The 24,002-nt window shown below is 40.0% G+C and overlaps 1 protein-coding gene across 12 annotated transcripts in view; it reads left to right on the top strand.

Annotated features, from left to right (window-relative positions):
- NEK11 (NIMA related kinase 11) overlaps window positions 1-24,002 on the top strand; it is a 275,458-nt gene that overhangs the window by 95,964 nt on the left and 155,492 nt on the right. For 9 of the 12 annotated variants that reach the window (XM_043474428.1, XM_043474425.1, XM_043474430.1 and 6 more), the window contains 3 exons: window positions 16,857-17,006; window positions 17,100-17,178; window positions 20,805-20,890. The exons of the other annotated variants lie outside the window; for them this stretch is intronic. In XM_043474428.1, the coding sequence (XP_043330363.1) occupies window positions 16,857-17,006; window positions 17,100-17,178; window positions 20,805-20,890 (315 nt within the window). The remainder of the gene's footprint in view (window positions 1-16,856; window positions 17,007-17,099; window positions 17,179-20,804; window positions 20,891-24,002) is intronic. 12 annotated transcript variants of the gene reach the window in all.

Raw genomic sequence — 24,002 nt, 5'->3', positions numbered from 1 at the left:
GGCCAGTCCAGGCACCGTATTCATTTTGCTACCTTGAGATACAGTGCATTTTATTTTTAGGCTCACTTACTTACTGCATCCACTCATTTATCCTTTTTAATGTTAGCTATTCTGTCAGTAGTGTAGAGAAGATCTTTTAGGTTGGAAATGTGATACATTCATTAAATTGATTTAAAAAATTCCCTTTATTCATAGATTAACTGGTTGATTTAGGTTTTTTCTTGTTGAGCCACAAGGGAACGTGCCTAATGTATCATAAACATTAAATTTTGATACATTTCTGCTAGCCTATTACATAAAGCATTTGTAATTCTAATCACTCTGCTTTATTTGTTTTTTTTTAAGGTTAACTTCCACCTCTGTGGGGAATATATAGCTTTCTTTTATTTTTTGTCTTCTTGCTGCTTTTAAGAATTTTTACTAAAGGTATTAGCTTTAAGGATACTTAAATTTTAAAAATTCTGGGTTTTCAGTGATAGCTACATCTGAGATTTCTCAGCTTCTTTGAGCTCTGTTCCAAAAGAATTTCTTCTTCTTCATCATGGAACCAGTTTAAATCTCAGTACAAGAAACTAAATGGAAAATTGTATTCTGTTGTTAGCAATAGATCCTATTTGGGAAAATTTCCTTTCCTTTGAAGAGGAATCTTATATAATTTTCAACTTGTTAAGGGTTGAAAGGACAATTTAGCTGAGAGCTTGTTAATCAAGTAAATAATTATTGTATGCAAATCAACTAAAGTAGTTCAGAGCTATCAGCAGTGTTAAAGATTGTGCCTGCTTCGTTCTTCTAAAGAAGATAAAGTAGAAAGTTACCTTTTCTCTGGTAGGGAAAAGTAAGCACAATAGGGATTATATGTTGGGATTTTCATCAGGGTTATTACTCCTCTTTTGTTCTTATCTCTCCCAAATGGGAGAGAACATTGTTACAGTTAGATCTACCTAGGGCAGATCCCCATCCATCCTGCCCCTTTAGTCACTCTTGAGATTGTACATTTCTAGGTTCTTCAGTGTTTTGTTTTGTTTTTTTTTTTTTTCATCGTTAACTGTTTTCTGCCCTGGTGGTCTTTCCCAATTCACCTATTATCTTTCCTCAATCACCGCCTTCCCTGATTCCTTCCAAAAACCAAAACCAGACAAAACCCACAAAGATATGTTATGAATGAATTTTTAAACATTTTGCTTTATTGAACATCTCTTTGCCCATGACTGTTTAATAGCCCTTAGGGTGTAAAATCAAAGGTTGATAGGATTCCTGCTCCTCAGGAGAAATTTTCTTGCTCTTTTTGGTGTACTTTTCTCCAGTTAGAGAAAAATCAATCTTGAGCTTTGGAATGAATTCAAGATACATATCTAAATCTCTCTTCACATTTATTATTATTATGGTCAGTTAAAAATAGACATAAAATTTCTTCATGATTATAGTTACATGGTATCTCAGGAAGATATTACATTATGTCATTTGAATGAAGAATAGATTGGTTTTATGAAGCTCATATGTATGTAATTTTTGACTCCTTTTGACAAGAATCTATATTTGCTTGCTAAATCAGATGGATGTCACCTAGAAAACCGACTCTATGGAACCCACTTTTGTTTCAGTTGTGTCTGCATTCAACTTTAAAAAAAAAAAGCTGTTCCTCATGTTGTATAAAGAATCATAGGAATAACAGACAGTATTGCTATAATATCTTAGGCTTACAAAAATGATATCTGGCTCAGGCAAAACTTTAAAAAGCCAACAGCTCCCAAATATAGAAATGTAGGAGAAGGTCAACTCTCCTTGCAAAGATTACTAACTACTCAGCAAATTCTAGCTAAGGATTCATCATCATCCTGACCTCAAATAACCACCATATTATGAGTTATTAATTACCTTGGTTGTATCTGAATCAGATGGGCTTATCTAGTAATGAAATGTCTATTGCTAAACCTAAAGTGTAAAGAATAACAGAGAATTATAAATTATAGTGAAGGATATAAAGGGTGATGAGTAATCCTTGGGAGACACTCCTAGAAAATTTAGATTGAATAAGGTTGAGAATTTTTCCACTGAATCTCAGTTTGTAGCATCTGTTTACTGTGGGATATTTTCTTAGGATTGGAAACACTTATGAATAATTGACAGGTGTTTAGAGTCAATGCTAATGACTGTACATATTTATTTATAATGCTTAAAGAATTGTTATTAATATAATGCTATTATTTTCATTTGTTAATGTTTGCCCATATGTAACATTATCTTTCTTCTACAATCTGCCTAAACCTTTTGGGATTCATTTATTTACAGCCATCAAGTACAGGAAGTCTCTTTCTTAAAAGTGAGTCAGGTTATAAAAGTTTATGAACAGTTATTTAGAAAGTTAGGATAATTAGGTTCACCGAGGGCAATACTTTGAATATGACTGATTTGTATAAGCTATTGCTGAACATTTTTCCCCCACAGGAAAAATATATATGAGTTGGGTTCCTAGACTAGCTCTTTAAATTGGTTTAAACTATGGATAGTGGTTGGAGAAGGAAATGGCAACCCATTCCAGTGCTCTTGCCTGGAAAACTCCATGGACAGAGGAGCCTTATAAGCTACAGTCAATGGGGTCACAAAGAGTCAGACAAGACTGAGCGACTTCACTTCACTTCATGGATAGTGGTAGCAGTTTAGTTGCTAAATTGTGTCCAACTCTTGCAACCCCCATGGACTATAGCCCATTAGGCCCCTCTCTCCATGGGATTTTCCAGGCAGGAATACTGGAAAGGGCTGACATTTCCTTTTCCAGGGGATCTTCCTGACCCAGGATTGAACCCACATCTCCTACATTGCAGGCAGATTCTTTACTGCTGAGTCACCAGGGAAGCCATTAGAATGTGTTGTTTTTGTAGGAGAAACAATTGAAGGACAATGATCATACAATTGGAATAAGGGTACTATAATTAAGCAGAAAGGAAACAAACTATCCATTGTTGGCCTTATTTGTCATGTTGTGAGTGGTCAACCAGATAGCCATACATTCTTTGGGTAATTTAAATGGAGGTTATGATTGTAGGGATGTAGGTGTGTCAGAGCATAATGGGGTACTCTCAAAGTTTTGTTCAGGGGTCTGATCTGATAGTTGACTGGGTGGAGGACACTGGAGGAGTCTAGTTTACACTCAACATTAGAGTCAGGCTGTAGTGATCTCGGACAGAAATAGGCAAGGCTTAGCTTAGCTTCAGACGGAAGATGATAGAGAGGAACCAACACCTGTCTGCCCAGTCAAGACTAAGTATCTTCCCAGAAGAGCATTCCTATAGTGACCAGGGGAAGTGGGGAGGGAGGATTTAGGAAAGGGAGCAATAGGCAAACCTGATAGCACATTCTGTAGCTGGTGTGGGCCTCCAAGTGACTGGCAGCCAGCAGCACTATCAACTGCCTCTCTGGGAGGAAGCTCTGGGGCAGAGAGCCCATTTTGCTCACCTGTTGTGGTCTGGTCACTTCTTGTTTGGGTTCCGAGCAGGTTGTTGGGCAGCTTCACCTTCTTGGGGAATGTTCCTTCTTGGGGAGTAAGCACACCATTTGGTTTACTCAGCAAAGGCTGAGTAGGGGAACACTTCAGTTAGAGGCAGTAAATTTGAGTATTAATATGTTTTTTCAATGATGAGCATGCAATGACTGATACAAATTGTGCAGATAATGTCAGTCTAGCCTGGTGGATTTTTTTAAAGAGCTTAATACAACAGCAACAAAAGAACCAGGAATAGCTACCCTCTGTGGAGTGCTTTCTCTGTGATTGACATTTAATGTGCTAAGTGCTTCATATAGTACCTATCTAAGTGTATTTGTTCCTACAAAAAATAAAAAATCACACTGTATAATTTTATAACCTGCTTTTTCTCACTCAGCAAATTGTTGCTCTGTATCAACAAAATATATCTATGTATCATCTAGATGTTTGCATATTCGTCTATCCCTGAATATAATATAGTTTTCTCAATCAAGGCCTTAATGATTTCTCTGAAGATGTTTTCTTTTTCTTTCTGCATTTTTACCCTGATGAATCTCAATATGGCTTTGCATTTATCCTGCCTGGGGTTAGTTAGGATTCTTGGACATGTATATGAACTTATTTCAGATTGGATTCATGCATATGTATGGCTGAGTCCCTTAGCTGTTCACCTGAAACTATCAGTGATCAATGCAAAGAAATAGAGGAAAACAACAGAATGGGAAAGACTAGAGATCTCTTCAAGAAAATCAGAGATACCAAGGGAATATTTCATGCAAAGATGGGCTCAATAAAGGACAGAAATGGTAGGGACCTAACAGAAGCAGAAGATATTAAGAAGAGGTGGCAAGAATACACAGAAGAACTGTACAAAAAAGATCTTCATGCCCCAGATAATAGCAATGGTGTGATCACTCACCTAGAGCCAGACATCCTGGAATATGAAGTCAGGTGGGTCTTAGAAAGCATCACTATGAACAAAGCTAGTGGAGGTGATGGAATTCCAGTTGAGCTATTTCGAATCCTGAAAGATGACGCTGTGAAAATGCTGCACTCAATATGCCAGCAAATTTGGAAAACTCAACAGTGGCCATATGACTGGAAATGGTCAGTTTTCATTCCAATCCCAAAGAAAGGCAATGCCAAAGAATGCTTAAACTACCACACAATTGCATTCATCTCACACGCTAGTAGAGTATGGCTCAAAATTCTCCAAGCCAGGCTTCAGCAATATGTGAACCGTGAACTTCCAGATGTTCAAGCTGGTTTTCGAAAAGGCAGAGGAACCAGAGATCAAATTGCCAACATCCTCTGTATCATCAAAAAAGCAAGAGAATTCCAGAAAAACATCTATTTCTGCTTTATTGACTATGCCAAAGCCTTTGACTGTGTGGATCACAATAAACTGTGGAAAATTCTGAAAGAGATGGGAATACCAGACCACCTGACCTTCCTCTTGAGAAACCTGTATGCAGATCAGGAAGCAACAGTTAGAACTGGACATGGAACAACAGACTGGTTCCAAATATAGGAAAAGGAATATGTCAAGACTGTATATTGTCACTCTGCTTATTTAACTTATATGCAGAGTACATCATGAGAGACGCTGGGCTGGAGGAAGCACAAGCTGGAATCAAGACTGCCGGGAGAAATATCAATAACCTCAGATATGCAGATGACACCACCCTTATGGCAGAAGGTGAAGAAGAACTAAAGAGCCTCTTGATGAAAGTGAAAGAAGAGAGTGAAAAAGTTGACTTAAAGCTCAACATTCAGAAAACTAAGATCATGGCATCTGGTCCCATCACTTCATGGCAAATAGATGGGGAAACAGTGGAAACAGTGTCAGACTTTATTTTTCTGGGCTCCAAAATCACTGCAGATGGTGATTGCAGCCATGAAATTAAAAGACACTTGCTCCTTGGAAGAAGACCTGTGACTAACCTAGACAGCATATTAAAAAGCAGAGACATTACTTTGCCGACAAACGTCCATCTAGTGAAAGCTAAGGTTTTTCCAGTAGTCTTATATGCATGTGATAATTGGACCATAAAGAAAGCTGAGTGCCGAAGAACTGATGCTTTTGAACTGTGGTGTTGGAGAAGACTCTTGAGAGTCCCTTGGACTGCAAGGAGGCCCAACCAGTCAATCCTAAAGGAAATTAGTCCTGAATATTCATTGGAAGGACTGATGCTGAAGCTGAAACTCCAATACTTTGGCCACCTGATGCAAAGAGCCGACTTATTAGTAAAGTCCCTAATGCTAGGAAAGATTGAAGGTGGAAGAGAAGGGGAAGACAGAGGATGAGATGGTTGGATGGCATCACTGACTTGATGGACCTGAGTTTGAGCAAGCTTTGGGAGTTGGTGATGGACAAGGAAGCCTGGCGTGCTGTGGTGCATGGAGTTGGCAAGAGTCGGACGTGACTGAGCGAGTGAACTAACTGAACTGATAATCTCCATTTAATATGACATTTTATACTTTATTCCTTTAAGTACTGTTTCCTTTAGTTCACTGAACATATATGAAATGGATACTTGGAAATCCTTGTGTGTTAAGTCTGACATCTGGGCTCTGTTGGGTAGTTCATCTTGCCTGCTGTTTTCCTCCTGTATGACCATTCTTTTCTATTTCTTTGCATGTTTCATAACTGGTGAAAACTGGGCATTTTCATTTTTTAAATTTATTTTTATTCGTGATCAACTGGGATTTATTCTAGGTTTGCAAGAATAGTTCAATAACCACATATCAGTCAATGTGAACACTGCATTTCCAAACTAAGGATAAAAATCATATGATCATCTCAATAGACGCAGAAAAATGCACTTGACAAAATTCAACATTCATTTCTGATAAAATCACTCAACACAATGAGTATAGCGGGACCATACTTCAACATAATAAAGGGCTATATGACAGGTCCACAGCTAACATTGTGTTCATACACAATCGTGGAAAGCTGAAAGATTTTCCTTTATGATCAGGAACAAGACAATGATGCCCACATTTTTATTAACCAAGGAGTGAAAGACCTATACACTGGGAACTACGATGTTAATGAAAGAAGTTGAAGAGAAATAGAAAGATATTTTGTGCTCATGGATTGGAAAAGAATAATCTTAAAATGCCCATCCTACTCAAAGCAGTCTACAGATTCAGTGCAATTGCTATCAAAATTTTGATGGTATTTTTCACATAATAGAACAAAAATTCTAAAATTTGTATTTCCTAGTGTTATCTTGGGGCTTACCAGGTAGTACAGTGGTAAAGAATCCAGCTGCAGACACAGGAGATGCAAGAGACTCGGGTTCAGTCCCTGGGTCAGGAAGATCCCCTGCAGGAGGAAATGGCAACCCACTCTAGTATTCTTGCCTGGAACATTCCATGGACAGAGGAGCCTGGTGGGATACTGTCCATGGGGTTGCAAAGAGTCAGACATGACTGATCACACACATACACACAGTGTTATCTTATGTAATTATTATGCATTTATCAATACTAAGAAATTAACATTGATACATTACTATCAACTAAACTTCATTTGAATGTAAGTCATTTTTTTCACTGATGTCCCAAGATTCCACATTGCACTCAATCATTTCCTGTTTATCAAACTTTTAAGTTTATCAGACATGTCCTTGTTGCTCCTGGTGGTTTTGAAGAATATTGGTCAGGTATTTTGTAAAAAGTTATTCAGTTTGGATTTGGCCAGTGTTTTCTCCTGATTCAATGGGGTTTGGGGGAAAATTGGGGGACAAACCAGTTTTTGTAAGAATACCATAAAAGTGATGTGTCTGTCTCATCACAATTTATCAGGAGACGTATGATGTCAGCATGACTTAATACTGGTGACATCAGCTTTGGTCACTAGGTTAATTGATATCTGCCAGTTTTCTCCACCTTCAAGTTATTGCTTTTCCATTTCTATTCTACTTTCTATACTCTATTTATTAGAAGAGAGTCACTAAGTCCAGCCCACACATAACAGGAGGGGAGTTAAGCTTCACCTCCTAGTGACAGAAATAAAGAACTTTCAGACATATATTAGAGTATGTATGACGCATACAGTAAGTTTTTGAGACATATCTATAAGGCAATGTCAAAGTCTAGCATATCCAAAAATTCTTACAAATGAGCTACTGAGACAACAGCAACAGCATAATGGCAGAGCTAAGGAGTTCCTACTTTTAAAATCAACAAAGGATATGGATAGGAAGTTGCCAGAAAAGGACTTTAAAACTCCACTTGGTGAAGAGAAGTTCAATTTACTAGTAAACCAAAAAAGTGTGAATTAAAGCAATGAAATACAAGGATTCACGCCAGTCACTCCTAAGGACTTGAGTTACAATGTGGATATGAAACTTCTGGTCTAGCTCAACTTCAAGAAGATTGTTGACACACAAGTTGGAATGGTTCCAATAGCCTACCCTGAAAAATGCTTCAGAATGACTGGAATTCGTTTGTAAAAACAACAAGGAAAGTATCAGAGTTTTCCATTTAGATCAACAACTTTAAATTCTTAGCCTTAAAAATTCAGAGACATCAGTGGTTCCCCTTGCTTGTGGTTTCTTAATCCACTCAGCAACGCACCTTAGCTTGTTTGAGCTGGCCAAGGACTACATGAGTGGAAGCTACAGGAAAGTATAGTTATCCAAGGCACAATTTCTCCTGTCAGCAAGGCATATAAGAGTGACCGAACACATCTCTGCTCATTGCTGTGTTATGGCGGATCTTGCCACCAAGAGTTTAAAAGGGATGGAAGTGGATACACAGGAAATTCTTCAGGAAAACTGGATGTTTTAGATAATATGTTGTAGCAATTCTTCTCACTCCCTCTTCTCTGGGGCTTTTTATTTGCTTGTTTATTCGCTAAGTGAATAAAGGGATTTATTGACTGTGATTATGGAAGAACTGATATTATGTGACTTCTGAGTCTGAGTCACAGAAGATGACACTGCTTCTGTCTGATTCTCTTGAGATCCTTGCTCTTGGAATTCAGCTGCTGTGCTGTGAGAAAGCCTGTGTATGGCACATTGGGAGTCTAATGTAAGGAATCAAAGCCTCTGGCCTTTAGCCCTGGCTGAGCTTCTAAATGATGGCCAACACCTATCAGCCAGTCAAGTGAGTGACTTGGAAATGGATCTTCCAACCTCAACTGAGCTTGCCCAGAAAATGCCGTGGAAAGAAGATTCAAGCTGTCTTTGTCAATTTCTGAGAGAATAGATCCATGAGCAGAATTACTATTGTTGTTTGAAGGCACTAGGTTATGAGGTGCTTTATTATTTATTATTTTTAGTGGTGACTAGAATAGGCTTTGTCAGGAGGACAGTAAAGCAGAGTTGAGACTCAACTCCTGGTCAGGATCTCCATTCTAACAAGCTGACACTATTCATTTTCTTTATTTAAGAAGTTTAAGAAATGACTTAAGAGAAGTGGCTTGTGCCAGCATGGCAGTCTGGTACTCTGCCTGCAGGTGCATTTGATGGATGGAGCCCAAGAACCTGGGCCTCAGCTGAGAAACTTCATCGGCAGCTTCTTTTTGTGCCTCAGACCCGCCCTCCATTCTTCCTGACCTCTCTTCTCCTGCTCATCCCAGCCTTGGACCACCTTCTCACTCCAGCACCATCTGGCCATCTCCCACAATTCAGTGGTGTGCAGGAGCCCACTCAGACCAGCTCACAAGACTCCACTATCCACATCTCTTCTCAACCTCACAGAAACCAATAAATGCTTCAAGTTAAGGCTTCCCTTTCTATCCAGAAGCCAGTTTACCAGGATGTCCAGCTCCCTTAGCCTCACTCTCTCTTGCCCATGAGGTGTTCACAGAAAGAAAGAAAGATCAAGATAAACATGAAAGTTCTAGACTTTGTCTTCAAAAGATTGGCAGGCATAAATTGCCATATGCACAAGGCTCTGATGTAAAAGGGGTGAGCCAGGGTGAGGGTGCAGAGCATCCTCAGTCTCAGAGAGTGGATGATGCTGCTTAGGATGGGAAGGATAGAGAAAAGTCTGACAAAATGCCTTTCAGGCAGAAAGATCCAGTGCCCATGACTGAAGGAGGGGGGTGTCCACTGGGGGAGGAGGGGTGGACGTGCATGGAAGTAGGCTGCAGTGTTAATTTATTAGATGTAAAATTTTCAAAATCTAATTTTTCAAAGTCTATTTTGGTGTTTTTCCATTTTCAAAATATACTGAGAGTTTGGAAGTAGTTGCAAGTGACCTGGGCCTTCTCTGACTCCTAAAAGCCCCTGGGAGCACTATAAGGGCATGGACGTGTAGTCCTTCCAAAGCTTTGCTCAGTGTCCTCTGACTAGCTGAGGACAAAGTGTGTGTGTGTGTGTGTGTGTGTGTGAGGGGATGTGCAATAAATCCAAGTGGCTGAGGAGCCAGTCAGGGTTCATGTGGTGAATGACCATAGGGAGGACCTTGGTCTTTAGCTTCTGTGGGATGAGAAGCTGCTGAAGACTGTTACATGAGGGGATGGTGTACAAGTTGGTTTTGCTGAAATAGCAAAGAGCTCCAAAAATCTCAGAGGTACTTATAAAATGTATCTCTTCTTCACATTACATGAGAACCGTAGGTGACCCGAGCCTCTGCTCCAGGTTACAAGCCTGCTCTGCTCCTGCGCCAGTGTCCCAGGTCCAGGACCCAGGCTGCGTCCTGGTCTGAAACGAGCCTGTCTAGTGCTTGGAGAAAGTGCAGGGGCGTGCAAGATCTTTCATTTCTGTGCATGGATTATTCTCTAGTTGAGGCAGGAGGGCTTAGTTGCTGTGTGACATGTGGGATTTGAGTTTCCTGACCAAGGATGGGACCTGCATCCCCCCTGCATTGCAAGGCAGATTCCTAACCACTGAACCACCAGGAAGTCCTAAGGCTAAGGCCATCTTAAAAGAGCCTCCGGAGACTATCAAAGATGATGAAAGCCATTAGAACACAACCATTCACTCAAAGTGTAAAGTATCTTTTTTAAAAAAGAATTTTATTGGAGTATGGTTGATTTACAATGTTATGTTAGTTTCTTGTGTGCAGCAAAGTGAATCAGTTATTTTTGTCATTGTTGTTCCATTGCTAAGTCATGTCTGATTCTTAGCGACCCCATGGACTGTAGCATGCCAGGCTCCTCTGTCCTTCACCATCTCCCGGAATTTGCTCAGATTCATGTCCATTGAGTCAGTGATGCTATCTAACCGTATCATCCTCTGCCACCCCCTTCTCCTTTTGCCTTCAATCTTTCCAAGCATCAGGGTCTTTTCCAATGAGTCAGCTCTTCGCATCAGGTGACCAAGGTATTAGAACTTCAGCTTCAGCATCAGTCCTTCCAATGAATATTCAGGGTTGATTTCCTTTAGTATTGACTAGTTTGATCGCTTGCAGTCCAGGGGACTCTCAAGAGTCTTTTCCAGCACCACAATTCAAAAGCATCAATTCTTCGGCGCTCAGCCGCCTTTATGGTCCAACTCTTGCATCCATCCTTGACCACTGGAAAACCCATAGCTTTGACTATATAGATTTTTGTCAGCAAAGTGATGTTTCTGCTTTTTAATACACTGTCTAGGTTATACATATACATATACCTACTCTTTTTTAGATTCTTTTCCCATATGGGTCATTACAGAACATTGGGCAGAGCTTCCTGTGTTTTACAGGAGGTTCTTATTATTATGTGTTTTATATATAGTAGCATGTATATGTCGATCCCCAAATCTCAATTTATACCTCCTCCCCTTACCCGCTGTAACTGTGTTTGTTTTCTACATCTGTAATTTTACTTCTCTCTTGTAAATAAGTTCATTTGTACCCTTCTTTAGATTCCAATATGTGAAGTCTCTTATGATGTCACATGAGCAATGCCTGCTGCTGCCACAAGCAGCCTCTGTGCAGCGAGGGGCTGAGTAACAGTTGGCATTGGAAAGACACTTTCATCATTGTTGCCAACCCACCTCTCGACCCAGCTTTGAATGCTATTCATGTTTATTTCCCAGACTTTATGGTTTGTGTGGAGTCTATGACCATGACCCCAAGAATAGCTAAAGATCAAAAAGTCTTTCCCTTTTATTTCCCCTCCGCCCCTGTGATCTTCCTATAGGCCTTACCGTGGGCTTTTCTTGCATTCACTCTGATTTTGGATTGGGCAGAACCCCTATGAGTTTTAGCTGCTGTTCTTAGATTGGCCCCCTGTGCTTCCCAGTGAGTACCTGTTGACTGTGTTGAGGGTCTTCTATTGTTTTGTCTCTCAATCTCTTACTCTGCTGACTCGGCTTCTTCTCACACAGATGCTGACACTATGCAGGTCACGTGGCAGTTGTGATTTGTCTCCATATACTTGCACCTTGAGGCTCAAGGAGACACTTTGTCACCTAACTTTGTTGAAAATGTTGGCCCTGGTTTTTAGTTTTGCTACCTAGCTGCTCTGTTTTACATGAGGATTCAAGGAAGATACAGAATCTATGCTCCCAATGTAACCACCATTTCTCCCCAAATACTCAGAACTAGCATTCTAACAAATTCCTTGGGAGGTTTGTATGCATATTAAAGCTTGGGAAGAACCGCTACAGATTCTAGGATATGACTGGTCCTTAATAGATGGTAGTTATTAATATATACTTCTTAAAATTTGTTCTAGCAGCCCCAGAGTCATTCATCATATTGACTGAGTTTATGTTGATTTTCAACATTACTACACTAAAGACTTTTATTTAAAAAGTTTTTAAAGCATTTTAAAGCAAAACCTGCTATACTTGTATTAAATTTCTGTTACTCTACTTATTCAGCTGCTTAAATTATATATACTTTTTTCCAGATGGATATGTTAGGGTAGTCCTTGCTTATACCCTAAGCTTATACCTTGCTTAAACATATTATCTAGAAGATCAATAAAATTTCCATCACTGAAGTCATGCACCGCTGTGGGGTAAGCTCCTCTTTGCAGAATCAGGGCAAATTTCAAAGAGTAAAATTTAGTTATCTCAAGACAAGACAAAGTCAGAGTTACATTTGCAATTCATTATCAATCTGTGCTTCAGAAATCCTCTGGGCAGTTCTGGTCGATTTGGACAGATGGCAAGTTTATGGAATTCAGGTATAATTTGCTTCATACACCTGATCCCAGTCTTCCCTTTCACTGCCACATTCACCCCCTCAGGGATTTATTTGTTTACTTCTTCACAGTTGGCTGTATTTTGCAGGGGTGGGGGGTGGGGGAAGGAATGCAAGTTGCAGACTTCTAAGTAAAATATACCTCTTGTTTTTTTCAACTCATCTCCTGGCCCCTGACCCTTCCCTGCTGTTGCATTGCCATGTTTAAGACCTGGGAGTCAAATAAGAGAAAAGTCTTCAAAAAAGATAGAAGTGATAAGTTTGAGATAGTTTAATTATTCTGATGTAGATATGCCTGGTTGGAAACTGGAGAAAATTAAAACATAGACATATAGCTACATATATGTGTAGTTATTAGAATAAAAAGTATACATAGTACATAGATTATAAAGCTGGTACAGGATAATCAAAAAGTCTTTTGCCCCAAATGTCATCGAAGTTTCTACAATCATATTGTCTCGTATTTCATTTACCGGCTCCCATGCCAGACAGGTGCACTGGGACCATAGCAGGTCCCTTTCCACAAGTTACTGGCTGATAAATGAAGTCTTCCCCATGTGCTTCAGCACAGCCAATATCAGTAGACCAAAATTAAATAGGTAAATGGAAAGCAGCAAGCATTCAGTGTAGCTGAGAGGATTTCCAAAAAAAGAGAGTAGTTTTGCATCAAAATTGATTACTGAGTTGTCCTCTAAATCTAATTGTTCCATGGTCTATCTAGCCAGATAGTTCCACATCTTCTTATAACCGCAATACATTTGTCAAGTATGACTCAGGTAGAATTATGTCTTCATGAAACCCAGATTTGACTTTGTGAATATATGTTTATAATTTTAATGAAGTCCATTTATCAGTCCCTAACTTTATTGTTCACGCTTTTTGCATTTTACTTAAAAAAAATCTTTGCTTACACCAAGATCAGGTGTATTTACCTGATTAGGCAGATATTTACCTGTTTTCTCTTAAAATTTTCTGACTATTTTCATTTAGTCCCACCTTTAATTGGTTTTTGTGCTTGGATATGATGTGAGAGAGGCATTCGTATGTAATATTTTCCATATGGATGTTCAGTTGTCCTAGCATAGTTTATTAAAAAGATCGTCTTTCCCTCTACCACAGTGCAGTTTATCTTTGGATTAGTCAACTAGTTGACTATGTGCAGATCTGTTTTTGATATGTAGTTTGTTCCACTGCTATATTTTTTTCTTCCTCACCAGTATCATACTTTCATAAGAAATGCAACTTCATGATAATCTTGCTGTTTGGTAATACAGGACCTCCAGCTTGTTCATCTTCAGTTGCCTTGGCTACCCTTTTACTTTTGTAATTCCATGTAAACTTTAGAGTCAGCTACAAAAAAAGTCTGCTAGGATTTGGATTTATATTGCATTAGATCTATAGAGCATTCTGGGAAAAATTGATATCTTCAGAATATTGAATGTCCCAATCTAAGAGTGTGAATCTATCCCTCCCTAGTTTTTTTTTTTTTTTTTAAGATCTTTAATTTATCTCAGCAGATTACTAAGGCTATAGTGAAGGGTCTTGCACATGTTGTGTTTAATTTATTCCTACATATTTGACATTTTGTGATGTTAATGTAAATGACATTTAAAATTTTGTTTTTAAAATTTGTTTGTTGCAGGCTTATAGAAATGACCTTTGTATCCAACAACCTTGCTAAATTCAATTGTTAATTCTGGTAGTTTGTAGTGTCTTTTGACCTTGTGGATGTACATAATCATGTTGAAATGCTTAATGACAGTTTGTCTTCTTTTTAATCTTCACATCTCACTTGTTTTATGTTCTTTTGTCCTTTCTTGTTTTTTTGTTTTAATTTGAATTTTTATTGTTTGATTTTTTTCCCCTCTAGTAACTGGTTAGTTTTACACAAGTCAGTTATACGTTGTTTTACCTTTCTTCTGGTGGTAACTCTAGCAGTTACAATGTGCATTCTTGACTTGGCTTCCCTGGTGGCTCAGACGATAAAGAATCTTGATTTACTACAATTTAGTAAAAATTACCTGGAGAAGGCAATGGCACCCCACTCTAGCAACTCTTGCCTGGAGAATCCCATGGACGGAGGAGCCTGGTGGGCTGCAGTCCATGGGGTCGCTACCAGTCGGAGACGACTGAGTGACTCCACTTTCACTTTTCACTTTCACACATTGGAGAAGGAAATGGCAACCCACTCCAGTGTTCTTGCCTTGAGAATCCCAGGGATGGGAGAGCCTGGTGGTCTGCCGTCTATGGGGTCACACAGAGTCCGACACGACTGAAGCGACTTAGCAGCAGCAGCAGTAAAAATTACCAGGGCTTCCCTGATGGTTCAATGGTAAAGAATTTGCCTACTAATGTAGGAGACGTGGGTTCGATCCCTGAGTTGGGAAGATCCCCTGGAGAAGGAAATGGCGACCTACTCCGATATTTTTGCCAGGAAAATCCCATGGACGCAGGAGGCTGTTGGGCTACAGTCCATAGGGTCACAAAGAGTCAGTCGATCATGACTTAGTGACTAAACGACGACAAAAATGACTACTTTTACCACTTTCCCAGTAACGTTAGGATCTTATGATACTTTAACTCTATTTACCCTCTTCTGTATTTTGCATTATTTTTGTCAAAAGCATTATTCTATGTAATTTTAAATCCCACAAGATAGTTAATATTGTTTTATCGAGTTTGTGTTGATTAAACATATTCAAAAATTACTTTTTCCAGTGTTCTTCATTCCTTCTTTCATTCCTTATTTCTGTCTGGGATCACTGTCCATCTGTTGGAAGAACTCCCTTTTAGGGTTTTAGTGCTTTCCTGTTGCCATGAATTCTCAGTTTTTCTTTGTCTAAAAAATGTGTTTACTTCACCTTTATTTGAAAGAAATTGTTTTTCTGGGTCTAGAAATCCAAATATGTGCTTCTATACCAACTACCACTTAATAGTCTTACAGATAGATGAAAATTTATTGAGCTTCAAATAATTTTCATAATTTATTAAGTTGACATTGATCTTGCTGTTCTAGTCAATGTCATGTAATTTCTCCTAACATCCCCTTCTTTCTAGTGTTCTGTAATGGGAATAGTCTCAGGTTTGAAAAGAAAAATACTTAAGAGTCAGTTTAACTTAAACCAAGTCATTTAACTTCCCTGAGCCAGTTTCATCATGTCTAAAAGGGGGGAAATATATTAATGGCTTTATTTCACTGGGAAATTATGAGGCTCTGTTGAGATCTGTATGAAAGTGCTTTGTAATATGTAAAGTACCAATCATTTAAAAAAATTTAGTGTTATTATTTACAGGAACAGAAACATTTTCAGTGTATACATCCAGGATTTTCTTACAAATGCACATTTTGTTGAACACCCACAAAATGGTTAAAAAGACGGTATTCATGTATGTATGTATTGGTATATACTTTGCCTTTTATGTTTGAAGTTACATAAAACACAGCTTACACAAGGTCAGTGGCAAATTTATTTCTGATCTTTCAAACAACTAATAAGAAAAGCGAGACCTGGCTAGTTACATAATTCAAAATACCCAGAAGGTAAAATTAACCCATTATTCAGGAGAAAAGTTCTTTCTTAACACTAAGTTCAGAAATTTCCCCTTAGTTTTCTTAATGATGTAGATTATTTAAAATATTTTTCTACTGGTTTAGAGATGAATGATTTTCATAGTTATTACAAGTTAGTGTTGGACTGATCTAGAACCTTAATATTCTGTTTCATACTCTAAAGGGAGAATTTATGCACATTAATATGAGCTGCAGGCAACCACTCTCCCACCCTATTTGCAAATGGATTCTATTTAGAAAACTAATAAAGATGCTGGCTTCCTTTTCAGAATTCTTGGGCACACATTAGAGGGAAGGCTAGGCTAATAAATTTAAATTTCATTTTGCATATATAACACTAACTGAACTGCCTTAGGAAGACAGTATTTATCTGCATTTTATTTTTCCTTCGAAGAGGTTAATTCAGAGATTCCTTACTACCTTTATCAAATATTTATTGAGTCCCTACTCTGTGTAGGCATATTCCTGTTGGATTGTTTGCTCTCCTCTGACAAAAGGTGTTCATTTAGACTTCCATTTTGTGCTTTCTTCTTTCATTTTTTTCCTTTTTTTTTTTAAAAATAAACATGTATTTAAGTAGAAAACAAAGTGTATGTTAGTGCCTCACATCCAGTGCCCTAGATCATCTGAGGTTTTGTATTTTGTATGATGATCAAATTTGAAAGAGGACATTTATTCCTCATTCAGATTCTTTGATTGTGTCTTCAGGTCCCTGGCATGCATTTTGTATGAAATGTGCTGCATGAATCATGCATTCACTGGCTCCAATTTCTTATCCATTGTTTTAAAAATTGTTGAAGGAGACACTCCTTCTCTCCCTGAGAGATACCCAAGACAGCTGAATGCTATTATGGAAAGGTACGGAAAGAAATGTATTGCTGCATAAACAATTTTAAATTGTACTTACATTTTAGTTCATTTGAAAAATAATCTTCTTTTTAAACATTGCAGCATGTTGAACAAGAGTCCTTCATTGAGACCATCTGCAATAGAAATTCTAAAACTTCCTTACATTGATGAACAACTACAGGTATTTAAAATGAAAGGGATATTGGGAAGTACATATTAGCATTTATATATCTTCTAGGACTTGAAGATGTGCTGCATTAAAGAATCAGGCAGAAAGGAGAAACAAGAAGTTTTTTAAAAGCTGGGGGAGATTGTTAGTAGTCAGTCTCTTTGCCAAAGAAGGTGTGTGAGCTCCAGTTCCCTGATGCCCCAGATATGAGAAGTTAGAATTGTAATTTTCTCCCTAACAGCAACATCCGCCCTTAGAACTCTTGACTCACAAATCTTTCCTTGTTACTTCGTAAGTATATTCCTGCTAGTATAACAATGTACTACCAATGATGCAAAATCTGGAGGTTTCATTAGGCCTTTATTATTCTACTCCTTTATTTTGTATCCTAATAATACTTTTTATTGCTTAGCTGAGTTTATTTTGTTTTCCTGTAGATTAGACATTCTGATGCAGAGAATCTGCCTTCAATGGTAAGAACAGAAAATGATATCCTCTCAGGAGGTTTTGTTTTTGTTTGTTTGTTTTAGATTTTATAGGCTTTTACAATCCAAATCCCTCAGGCAGATTTCCTTTAATTTTATGAATAATTTTAAGTGGACCCACAAAGCAGTCATTCACCTTCACAAATGGACACACCTTTTCACAGGAAGCAGGGATGCTGACTTGATGTGCAGTTGTTAGTTGAGCACCCAGCACTGCTGACACTCCAGGCCTGGGGGGGAGGTTGGTTAAATGACAGGCACAGATATGGCTTTTGTCCTTTGAAGCTTGACTGCTAGTAAGAGGATCCAATAACCAAGAAAAAGTAAGCAAGTAAAAAAAATTATTGTAAACTATCAGAAGCACTAGGAAGAAAGAAAACAGGATGCTGTGAAATACAGTAAAGGGAGGACTTTGTTGGTCAGAGAAGGAGCAGGTTGACATTGCAACATCAGTGAGACAGTGAGAAGCAGCCAGCCCTACAGAAAGCCTGAATGAGAATGTTGGGATCACACGGAGTGGGTGCTATAAAGCCCTGACTTAGGTGATATTCCCTGGAGGAGGAACCCCTAAAGATGTGGGATGAGCATGACAGGACGGAGAGGTGGTAGGAGCTCCCTGATGCTTGTAGCTCTCCCCGAACATAGCTGTCCTCTTGTCTGAGGGCAGACTTCTGAGAAGAGGCTGGCTATTGTGATCAAAACCACAATGAAGGGTATGTGAGCCGACAAACAATTCGCAAGGTATCCAATAGATTCCCTGGGAATAGGGTGAGACAAGTGAGGCATTTGCCCTGGTGCAAAATTAAAGAGGATGCCAAGAACTCAGTAATCAAGATAAACTGTGTTGTGATGCAATGTTTAAAAAATCCAAAGTGATGCTAATTAAAAATCCATAGTAACAAAGTACCTAAAGTTCAAGGACAGGATCCAACAAGGCTAGGATTGAGGTGAAGCTAAAATGAAGCAGGGCTGAAACTGCAGAGCTTTCCCAGGGATGAAAGTCCCTCCATGTCCGCTGTTACTGTAGAAAAAGGCTTTTTAGTCTCACTAGCTCTTCCCTGAGTTCCAAAATGCAGACTCAAACTGTTACTAATTAGAAAAATGAGGGAATGCAGAAACAAAAGAAAAGCAGTCAAGCAAGAAAAGTAAGATAGTCTAAACAATAGTTCCATGAATCCTAGGTCTTCCCCCAAGGGATATATATAATGACCTGTTGCATACCTTTGAGCTGTTCTGCAGAAACTAAGACCCCCTACCCAGGTGGTGACTATATGATGCCCACTAGTACGTAGACCTCAGACTGGTTGATGATTAAGATTTCCAAAACACCACCCTACCTGTCACCTCACCACCTACCAGTCCTAAGAAAGTCTGTGAGCTGCAACCCTCACCCTAAATGTTGCCTTTAAAAAACTTTCCCTAAAGTCATATTCACACTGCTATATTCAAAATGGATAACCAACAAGGACCTATTGTTTAGCACATGGAACTCTACTCAAAGTGATATGCCAGAGTGGATGGGGGTGGGGTCTGGGGGAGAATGGATGCATGTATGTGTGTGGCTGAGTCCCTCCTCTGTTCACCTGAAGCTCCCACAACATTGTTAATCAGTTATAGGCCAGTACACAAATAAAAAGTTTAAAGTTTGGAAAGAAAACAAACCCTTCCCTGAAAGCTATCAGGGAGTTTGGGTCTTTTGAATATTAGGTGCCCATTCTCCTTTCTTGGCACCCTGCCATAAACACTGTACTTTCCTGCACCACAATCTGCTGTCAGTAAATTGGTTTTGCTGGCAAGTAGACCTAAGGTCAGCTTGAAAAGAAAGTGAGATGGAATGCTGTAAGTTCAGGACTGGGTTTGATATTGTATTCTCCAAGGCTTTTTGTCATTAATTTTTAAAATATTATTGTGTTAACATACTATTTATCTTAGTTACTGAGTTTCTTGTGCCCCTTAAATTTGCACCTGAGAGGTGAGTGCCCTCTCACCCTAGTCCTGGCCCTGGTGATGCTGAAACTTGGCCTGTGTGCACCAGTGCTGAACCAAATGTTGGAGACAAGAGTTCTGGGTGAGGTAGAGAAGAGTAGCTTTATTGCTTTGTCAGACAAAGGGGGACACAGTTGGCTCATGCCCTCAAAACTGTGTGTTCCAACGCAGGGGTCCTGGTGGCTCAAACACTAAAGCATCTGCCTACAATGCGGAAGACCCGGGTTCAATTCCTGGGTAGGGAAGATCTCCTGGAGAAGGAAATAGCAACCCACTCCAGTATTCCTGCCTGGAGAATCTCATGGTTAGAGGAGCCTGGTAGGCTACAGTCCACTGGGCCACAAAGAGTCAGACGCGACTGAGCGACTTCACTTTCACTTTTCACTTTATAGCAATGGTTCAAGGGTGGGGTTTCTGATAAGGTCAGGGTATGTGCAGGGCCTTTACTCCTTTAGTCTGGTCTCAAGTGATCTCCTCATGAGCTTCTGTGGTCCCTGAGATTATCAGTCTGTGACCTTCTCTGTAGAATGAGGAATGCTTCCTTAAGTAGTTAACATCTTCCATTTATTCAGGGTTTTAGTTCTGCAGAAGAGCTCAGAGATACTGTTATACGCACCCCTCGAGGGGGACCAGGACTCTGCCCTAAGGCTGCACTGTTGTTTTTTGCCTACTCCTCCCTTGTCTCTGCATCCCCTCCCTTCCCTGATCAACAACTATTTGAACCCGCCCTTTGGAATCAGGGAAGGTCATGGAGGCTGAGTCTATTCCCTATAAACGAGAAACAGGTGACAGAGAAAGACTTTCTTGCCCAGGAGCCCCGCAGGTTTCTGCTTGGTTTCACTGGGAGTGAAGACATTGTCCACTAACAGCCCTGAGGTGGGAGACAGCTGTGTATTCTTGGAGCTGAGAAAAGGCCTATCTGTATCTGGGTGACTGGAAGTGAGAGAGCGATATGAGGTGAGAGAGGTAGGCAGGGGCCTGACCCACAGGAGCTGCTGTGTAATGTTTTTAACCCTTTACAGAAGGAAAAATGTTACTGGTCGGTTTGATTTTAAGCCTCAGACACGGTCAATAGTATTACACATCAGAAAAGGCCCCTGGTCATTTTATGCCTCTTCATCCCTGAAGAGGATTCTTTAAGGCGTGTTATGGCTGTTCTTTTTTCAGGACCTGATGTGTCGATATTCGGAAATGGCCCTGGAAGACAAGAATTTGAATAGTCAGGAGGAAGCAGCTTATATAATTAATGCTGTGTAAGTAATTGCTTTATTTTAAAAAAAGGCCCACTGAGTATAAATGTTAAATGCATTTATCTTAAAAAATCTATTAGTGGTAAGCTGACTGCATGTAGTATCCTAGAATTCACTTAAGTCTTGCCAAGAAATTAAGGAGCTTCAGTAACTTGATGTTTCAAATCCCTTTGCCCCAGGTGGTAGCAAATTGAAACCATAAAAGTTTAAACCTCTACAAAGCTACAAAGCTTTACAGATCTGCAGGGTAGCTCTGCAGTTGCACTGTAAGTATATAAAGAAATTTATCTTTCAAGCATTTAGTGACGTTTATGCTAATGAACATTCAGATTAAGCATAAATGGCTATCACATATTGTTTGTTTAGCAGGAACTGGCAGAGTATCTATTGAAAAGTCGACACTGTGGAATCTTGGGACAACTGAAAATAAGCCAAAATTTATTTTCTTGAGATGTACATAAGAACTAGAGAATGTGTGTTTCATATTTCTCTCTCCTGCGTGATTCAGAGTTCCTGTGCCATAACTTACAAGAGCCCAGAATACTAGCTTATGTCAGAATAGCCATGTGTCGCTGTGCAGCCTGTTACTGCACAACTCCAGAGGGCACCACTGAGAAGACCAAATCTATAATTTTGCTAACGGAACTGTATTTAATTTTGTGAGGACCCAGTGAGAGTGACAGTCCCTCCCAGAGCTGTGCAAGGCTGTGAAGTAAGAACGTTAGCCATTAGCAGCTTGATCTTCAAGGTCAAATTACACAAATATGCTTCTCTATCTCCCAGTCCAGTGGTTTCTCAACTGTGCTATGTTTGTCTTCCATATCCACATTCAAACTGAGGGAACTGGTCCATCCAAGGTATTCAGTCATTTTTTAATGCATGGTTTCCAGTTAAAATACCCTGTACATTAAGAGATATATCTTTAGGCATGCTCCTATAACCTAGTTTTCTTGGGTTACTACCTATTTTTTCAAGAATGCTTGGAACTTCTCATTTTAGTTTATTAATGGGATATGTGAGAATAATAGATACCTTATTTTTAAAACAGTGGACTTACTTTAGCTATCAATTTGCACTGTAATTGAGAAACAGTTTGCCTGACTGTGCTTACAATTTTGTTGTGCTCGAATCCAATTCTTTGGGTGGTCTTTCACATTATGAGATATTGATTTCAAATTGTAACTGTTATTTTCAAGATATATGACTCTGTTTTGAGGGTTCTTTTTGGTCTTACAAAGACTAAGGGCATATGTATTCCTGAAAACTGCATGGCCCCTGGAGGTTCTGGTCTGAACTATATTCCAGAAGAATGAGAACTGCCTAGCAATCATTAAAATTTCCTCATAACGTTTCTTCAGGAGGGAGTTGAGTGCAAAAGGCATTCCACTATTGGGCCATAATCAAGCCAAATGCCATTAAGAATGTGGCTGCAGACCTTTCAGTACATTTAACATATGCACATTACTTTAACTGAAGAAAGAGGCTCTTGAATAATATTGGCTAACATTTCCAGAGGTAATGACCATATGCTTTGCTCTGTTATAAGCTCTTTGCCTGAATTAGCTCATTTAACCTCAAAGTGACCCCATAAAATAGGTAGTATTATAATTATTATTATTTAAATGATCATAGAGAGGTTAAGTACCTTGTCTAAAGGCATATAGCCTGTAGCCTAATGCAGGAGACCCTGGTTCAGTTCCTGGGTTGGGAAGATCTTCTGGAGAAGGGATAGGCTACCCACTCCAGTATTCTTGGGCTTACCTGGTGGCTCAGATGGTAAAGAATCCGCCTGCAATGCGGGAGACCTGGGTTCTATTCCCAGTTGGGAAGATCCTCTGGAGAAGGGAAAGGCTCCCCACTCCAGTATTCTAGCCTGGAGAATTCCATGGACTGTATATTCCATGGGGTTGCAAAGAATCAGACATGACTGAGTGACTTTCACTTTCACTTTAAGAGCTAGAATTTGAACCCAGTGAATGTTCTTAACCACTCAATTAATCACTATGCCGTGAAAATACCTACTGGGGAGGAGGAACTTTCAAGATGGCAGAGGAGTGAGACGTGGAGATCATCTTACATATACATAAAAAATATGTCTGTATGTGGAACAGCTCCTACAGAACATCTACTGAACACTGGCAAAAGACCTCTAAGCTAATCTCTGTGTAACAGGGTAAGGCAAAAGAAATCAGGAAAAAAAAAAAAAAAGAGCCAGAGGGATCAGGACAGAACCTGTGCTTCAGGGAGGGACCTATAAAGGAGGAAAAGTTTTCACGCACTTGGAAACCCCCTCACAGAGGGAAATGGGGGCAGACAGAACCTCAGAGGGGAGCACAGCAACAGGTGAGCAGAAGGCAAAGCAGAGAGAATTCAGCACAGAGGTCAGTGCCGACCAGCACTTCCCGGCCTGAGATGCTTGTTTGCGTGCCTGCCGTGGTGAGTCGGGGCTGGGTGCTGAGGCTCAGTCTTTGGAGTCAGGCCCCAGGAAGAGGACAGGTTTAACTGCCATGAAGACAGACTGAGGGGGCTACTACAACACAGTTGAGGGAGTCCAGGGGAAAGCCTGGGCCAGCCAGAGAGACAAGGGACTTTCTAACTCTGAACGCTTGCAGATGGCAGGACCCCACCTTTATAAGTACCAGAGGCAGGATGGGCCACTGCTGCAGTTCGTGACCCCAGGAGTGGGTGTGAAGGCTGCTGCAGCTGCCACCAAGCCGTGAGCAGGCAGGTTGCTGCCCATACCTTACTGGGAGCCTGTGCAGCCTGGCACTGCCGAGGGACCCACAAGCTGGGGCCAATTCCCCTGGGACAGCACATGGCTTGCCTCAGGCTGTAGCAAATCCCTGCAGGCCTCTGCTACCACAGACACTCCTCACCCATCCAGTTGTGTCTGCTGTGCCTCCCCTGCTCCCCAGCCCCAGCCCGACTGAGCAAGTGAGCCCTGTGCGGCTGCTGCATTTGCTTCCCCGGTGGCTCAGCTGGTAAAGAATCTGCCTGCAATGCAAGAGACCTGGGTTTGACCCCTGGGTTGGGAAAATCCTCTGGAGAAGGGAACCGGCTACCTACTCCAGTATTCTGGCCTTGAGAATTCCATGGACTGTACAGTCTACGGGGT

This window comes from Cervus canadensis, chromosome 7, assembly GCF_019320065.1.
Source record: "Cervus canadensis isolate Bull #8, Minnesota chromosome 7, ASM1932006v1, whole genome shotgun sequence".
NCBI classification, from domain to species: domain Eukaryota; kingdom Metazoa; phylum Chordata; class Mammalia; order Artiodactyla; family Cervidae; genus Cervus; species Cervus canadensis.
Note: the sequence above shows the minus strand (reverse complement) of the source record. Positions and strands in the feature narration are given on the sequence as shown.